Source organism: Triticum aestivum, chromosome 2D (assembly GCF_018294505.1).
Source record: "Triticum aestivum cultivar Chinese Spring chromosome 2D, IWGSC CS RefSeq v2.1, whole genome shotgun sequence".
NCBI classification, from domain to species: Eukaryota; Viridiplantae; Streptophyta; class Magnoliopsida; order Poales; family Poaceae; genus Triticum; species Triticum aestivum.
The window spans coordinates 532,493,974-532,500,510 of record NC_057799.1 but is presented as its reverse complement, the minus strand read 5'-3'; the positions used below and the strand labels follow the sequence as shown (position 1 = coordinate 532,500,510).

General features: G+C 43.8%; 1 protein-coding gene across 1 annotated transcript; it reads right to left on the bottom strand.

The window, feature by feature from the left end:
- Positions 1-748: 748 nt before the first annotated feature.
- Positions 749-5,603, bottom strand: LOC123054272 (uncharacterized). The gene is made up of 10 exons (XM_044478005.1): positions 5,236-5,603; positions 4,616-5,073; positions 4,424-4,501; positions 4,305-4,342; positions 4,159-4,200; positions 3,947-4,018; positions 3,125-3,229; positions 2,353-2,433; positions 1,697-1,821; positions 749-1,188 (listed from the first exon to the last, which is right to left on the bottom strand). The coding sequence occupies exons 1-10, from the start codon at positions 5,326-5,328 to the stop codon at positions 1,102-1,104; spliced, it is 1,179 nt and encodes a 392-aa protein (XP_044333940.1). The 5' UTR covers positions 5,329-5,603; the 3' UTR covers positions 749-1,101.
- Between the last annotated feature and the right edge of the window lie 934 nt (positions 5,604-6,537).

Here is a 6,537-nt window from a genome sequence, read left to right as displayed (position 1 = left end):
ATTGGCGTCGTTCTTTTCGTCCGTTAGCTTAGTCATGTAAATCGTTTGTCGAATGTCGAGGCACATATTCTAGCTAGATCGTCTGAGTCCTCTCGTGACTATTCTTCATGTAACCCCGAATTGTATCTCGGAGGCACTTACAGTTAATTATCCTTGATAAAAAATGCGATGTTCCTAAAAAAACATACTAACCTTTAACCTTTAGAAGGACTTCTTGAAATAGGGGTTTGGAAAGGTTCCGCCTGTCATCACTCATCACTGTCCAAAACAGTGCCGCCTCACAGGACTATCCACACACCACAACACAAGAATGGATACCCCTGAGTGCATTTCTGGTGTTGCCAAATGCGTGAACAAAGCCAACGCAATTATGCTTCATCAACTTACTATCTACTCCCTCTGTTCAAAAATATTTGTTGGAGAAATGAATGCATCTAAATATATTTTAGTTCTACATACATCTATTTTTTTTATAAGTATTTTCGCATGAAGGGAGTATATATTGGTAGAAAAACAGAACAGTCCGCACTTTCACTTTGGTAATTTCAATGAAATTTCAGGAATTTCATTAATTTCGGTACATACTAAAATAATTGTCTTTCGGTCAAAATTTGAGCAATCTCGGTAGTGCATAGAGATTCAAATTATTTTCTGAATTTTCAAAATGGGATCTTAGTCAAATTCAAATGGGAATTTCGGTCCTTTGGCCGAATTGAAAACCGAAATCACCAAATTTCATACTCAAAACTGTACCAAGAATTGCTTTTCCAGATTTAGCTAGATCAATTAGCGTCTTGTAGGCACCCAAAAAAAAATCCCAAGACCATGCAGGTGTTCCATTAAAACACATGACATCTGACTTACTAGCATCGACCATATAGCTCTAATTAACAAGAGCGCCACGACTTCATATAGTACTCGCACCATAGCATAACATAACATTATGAGTTCTAGGAGACTTGCAAAGTTGCAAGCAAGCAGGTGACATAATCAGGGCGCAAGCACTGAGTAGCAGTAGAGGAGCAGCCGCAGGACCCAAACAACCAAATGCTAGCTGCAACAGCACCGGTTGGTGCGGTAGCCCATCAACCATCTCCGTCTTCACATGGAGCAGACGGGCCTCAGCTTCGGCCTGAAGTTCACCAGTGTGCTGGTGTCGGTGGACACTCTGCCTCCAAACGCCGGCACCTGCACTCGAAACAAGTATACCATCAGCCAACCCTGTAGGTACCTCACAGGATGATCCATATAATGTAACATCAGCAAGAACAAAGGTACTCTCACGTGCATTCCTCATGCTGTAAAATGCAATGCGCTATGATTGAAAACACTACAAATTCATGAAAGTCGGCACTGCTGTAAATCAGTTACAGATCAATCAGAGACACCTGCCAGTCTACTGTCGGAAACAGTAGGTACTTATTCTGAAGTGCTGTAGAAATTGGCACAAGTATCAATCAAAGTCGATGTATGTCTCAATAAGCTAAAAACCACTATTTCTACCATACAAAAAAACCACTATTTCTACCACACAATACCAAAATGTGGTGCTGCACATTTAACGCTCACCCTACTAAGATCTGTACAAAAGATACAGTCTTCTATTAACAACATCATACACAATTTGTCTATGCAAGCTATTCTACTATGCTATTCATGCACCACAGTACAAGTAAGAACAAAAACCGAGTCTTACCGAACTTGCTTCATCAAATGCCCCATCTGTTCGTTGCTTTTTTGGATAAATATCATCCTCAACAGTTCTCAGTCCATCCATTTGATTCCGATCATGACAACCTGCTTGTATCAGACGCTTTGTGTCTGCCCAAGAATTAACAACTGGATTAAGTATTACCACACATAACATAACTTCACTCAAATTTAACATCTTATGTTCTCTAACAGTCAGTATTTCAAGGACCACGAGTGAAGAAAGAGGTATGGTGCACATTTGAAAGACGAGTAATGAACTTTATTTGCTTCCATGAGTTCCTAGCAAGATCAATACAGTAAAGAAATCAACACTTGCAGAATGTAAGCTTAGCCGCTCATGGATGCAGATGTAGTCCTGAAACTACTGATTGAAGGCACAAAGATATTTGCGTAGGAACTAGTGGTAATAGGACCGCGCAGAGAATCTGGGCCAGCTAACTGAATTAATAAAACTGAAACAGGAACTAATGAGATTATAACAAGGCAGATCACATATTATTATCTTTGATGAACATATGCACTTGATTACAGGATACATGTTCTCTACCAAATAAAGGGAATACCAGGGATCAAACAAAGTTGACAGTTACCACAAGGTGTATTTGTCCTGGTATTAAACAAAGATGTTTAGCTAATTACCTGCATTTGTTGGTGACAATATCCCAGGGTTTTTAGCATGAACTTTCAAGGCACCAGAAATGATCTGGCAGATTGGAGCACCTGCAACGAGTCGACAGTTAGCAATTGCAGCAAGTAACCAAACACTGGTGAATTGCAAGAAAACATCAATCCCAATAAGGAGTGCAGTTATAAACTAGCATCAGGCAAATATAAGAAGGCACTAATGTGAAGCAACCAACAAAATAATAACTGCACAGAGAACCTAAGGGGAAGACTTTAATTTTCACCTAGATCTACTAATAATAACCTCCATAAAAGTGGGGCAACAATGTGTTAGGAACCTAGCTAATGCAGGGCAGCAAGGGAAGAAAGAGATGGAATAGGTACAGAATTGTGAACAGAAGTAGGGTACTCCCTCCATCCCAAAATAAGTGTCTCATACTAAAGTTGAGATACTTATTTTGGGACGGAGGGAGTACAATGCAGTAACTGGGGGAAATATGTTTGGACATAGATCTTCTAAAATAAACCATACAAATAGGGCAGGATGTGTAGGTTATTTGAAATGCAGGACTCCAGATGAAAAGCTGCCCCCACGTACCATACATAGAAAACATGATAACAAGTGGCAAGAGGACAGAAGACAGATCATGACCAGTTATAAACTACTGGTGAGATTGAAACATATCACTGAATGCTATCTATCAACGATGCATATAGCCAATTGACCAATTGTACAGATGGAGGGTTATCAAAACATAAAAGCGGCGAGGGTGTCTGCATAATTTACCAGAAATTCTCACTAATGATGTGGCATGGACTTTAACTTTATCTGTGGATGTGCCGAGCATGGTCTGCGAAGACGGAGCATGAGAAGAATCTGCAGCAAGTTCAACTGCAAAAAAAAAAATGGCAGTATCTCAGTAGATGCATCCAGCATTAATTTAACATGCTCTCAATCATCACCGATATATCCAGGTGTACTTGTTGCTAACTAGAAGTTTAAACATTATTAGCGTTGTGATATTCCTAAGCAAAATTTACTTGATCATATCATCATGCATCTCAAAGATATGCCTGCACAAAATATACATGTAAATACAGGGCAGGGCACATGCATGCTGTCCTATGTTTGGTTTAGAGGGGCAAGGTGAAAGGGGCCATTGATTCGAACTGACTTCATCTACAAAACTACTATCTGATTTACCGCAATTTTCATTGCTATAGTTTTTAGTAAAAACCATTAGACTGAACTATCATAAAATCTAAAAAACTTGCGCCTTCATTACTTTTTCTAATATATATAATATACTCATGTTTTCAAGCTTATTAGAATAAAAAGGACAGTGGATATTTTTGTAGTGAAAAATCTCCTATCTCGTAGCAGGTGTCCAAGACATCTGAACTATTGCAGGTCATCAGCCGATAAAGTTTGAAAGTGGGGCTGAAGTTAAAAGGTAAAATGCAGCTGGAGGAAATAATGTGCTTATATGGCCCAAAAGGACTCAAAACAGATTAAACAGCCTGTTAAGAGCCCAGACAGTGCATTGAGAGAGACAGTGGTAAGCAATCAGAGCTAAAGACTTGTTGATAGAATTATTCTGAAGTTTACCTTCCTTCCCGCTTGGTTGAAGGTCATAGCTTAGTGTGCACCCTCTAGGTAGGCCAGCCTGTAGAGTCTCATCTGAAGATCACACAAGTTCATCAGTGCAAACATAACAGTAACCAAAAGTGATTGGTTTTCCCAAACAAAATAATTGGAGGAGTGTAAACAGTGTTCTCAGTGGAAATGCAAGACACATGAAGAGGAGAGGCTGGTTTTACCAAGGAAATTGACCAGCAGTCCCAGTTCTTCATCTTTCGACCCTGCCCGTTCATTGGAGGAAGACATGGTTAGTGACTGCCAAACATATATGGAACCTAAGACCTACATTGCTTAATCTTAATGTTTTCTGAAGGGGAGATTATACCGACGCTCGAATCCCTTAACTGTCTGCAATACTGCTGGCTGCAAAAGGCAAGGAATTAATCAATGTGCTGTTAAAAACCAGGACAAGCAGAACAGAGGAGAGGTAACTAATAATAGTACTGTTTCAAAGCTGTTAAGGTAGCTTCTGTTTTTGGCGGCTGGGGGCCTTGTTTCTTCATGCGTCTCTTCCGGAACAAACTGTCAAAGGTTACAGACAGGAGGGCCAAGATGAGATTAAATTGACACTGTCATCTAGGTACTGGGCCGGCTAGGAAGCCAGGATTAACTGAGGCTGAATGATGAACTACATACCCGGTCCCAATGGGGAGTACATCGTGCGGCATCATGCAGCGGGACGGCAACACCATCGGGCGTCTCAGCTCTGGAGTAGCAAGAGCCATCTTGCGGACAACAAACTCTGCATGGCTCCTCACTCTGTCCCAGTCGATGGCAGCCCTGAGCTGGCCGGCGTCCGGGGCGAGTATGGAGTAGTTCATGGAACGGAACCTGCGCTCGGCGTCTGTGGAGTTACTGCGGCCGTTGGCATACTGCTTGTCCAGGTACGGGTCCTTGTTGCCGGCGACGACGTCGGCGAAGCGACCGTGCATGAGGAGGAAGTTGTGGAAGATCCTGGCGCGGAGGCTCCTCCGCTCACTTTTGAGCGGCGGCAGGAAGATGTTGAGGTAAAAGAGGGCGTCGTACCACCGGCCCCGCCTGACCAGCCACCGCATGTGCTCCAGTCGAACAGCGCCGCCGTCTCGCGGGTCAGCCTGCATGCAGAGATCCATCGATATAAACCAAACCAGCATGCGTGCGTGATGTATTCGGATAGAATCCAATTCATTGATCTCAAGAGAGAAGCATAGTCGATGTCAAGAGAGAAGGCAGCATCGATCTCAAGATTAAAAAAAAAAATACTAGTATATTCGTACTCTCTGAAGGCGCCGTGGAAGCCTTGGTCCAGGAGGAAGGAGAGGAGGCGCCGCTCGCGAAGCCGCTTGACGCAGGAATACTGCGCCGTGCATGAGGGCTTGACGGCGTCCTTGCCCTTGCCGGAGACCACGACGGAGGCCTCGCCCTTGCCGGAGACCACGACGGGGGTCTCGCCCACGCAGGCGTCCTCGTCGCCATTGCCGGAGACCACGAGGAAGGAACTCATCACGCCCGGAATTGAACTTTCGATTGGATTTGGATGGTGGAGTGGGGAATTGGGGATTTGGGGGCTTTGGGGCACCGGCACCCCCTCGTTATATTGGCAGCGGCAGCGGAAGGACGCGGGGCCCGCTTTCTCTCGTCTCTCTCGCTTCTCTCTTCCCTCTTCTCCCCCCGCCTCTCTCCTCTCGCTTCTCTCTTCCCTCTTCCCACCCCTCTCGTCGTAGAGTCTAGCTGGGCCCGGGCCTGTAAGTCCAAACAGTCCTTTTTCTTATTTACGTTATTATTATTTTTAGTTATTTTACCTGTCAATCCCTATCTTTTTTTAAGGAAGTCACAACTATATTACTCCCTCCGTCTCCATGGAGCATAAATTCGGCTGAAAAGTCAACTGTTTTCAAGTTTTACCAAATATATAGTAGAAACTATCAACAACAATAATATTGGATAAATATTATAAAAATCTATATATATGGACAGCGATATTTGGCAACAGTGTGGCCGAGGGAGGCCGAGCGCCCTCCCGCCCACGACGCCGACGCGGTACCACGCGCGACAACTTGGGCCCAACATAAAAGGCTCAGGCCACTCAACCACCCCACGACGCACAACTACCCCACCTCCCACGCAAGTAGATTCTCGTCCCCTGCCCAACTGCTCAGGTCAACACCAAACCCTACCGTAACCCCATATCTGGAGGATGTAGAACAATAGCAGTGGCCTCTTCACTCTTATACCCTACAGACGCAAGACAGGGAAATTACCAGGGATCCGGCGCAGGACTCACCAGGCAACATCACCCACCCCTGGTAAGAAACAATTCATAATTATACTTTGGAATTTCTGCTTCTTGCACAAATATACCACCGAGTCTGTGCGAAAATTACCAGACCGTAGACACTGTTGTTACCGGCTATATGGATGAAACAACTACCCACCTGGTGACCCACAAGTATAGGGGTCAATCATAGTCCTTTCGATAAGTAAAAGTGTCGAACCCAACGAGGAGCAGAAGGAAATTACAAGTGGTTTTCAGCAAGGTATTTTCTACAAGCACTGAAATAAGCGGTAACAGGTAGTTT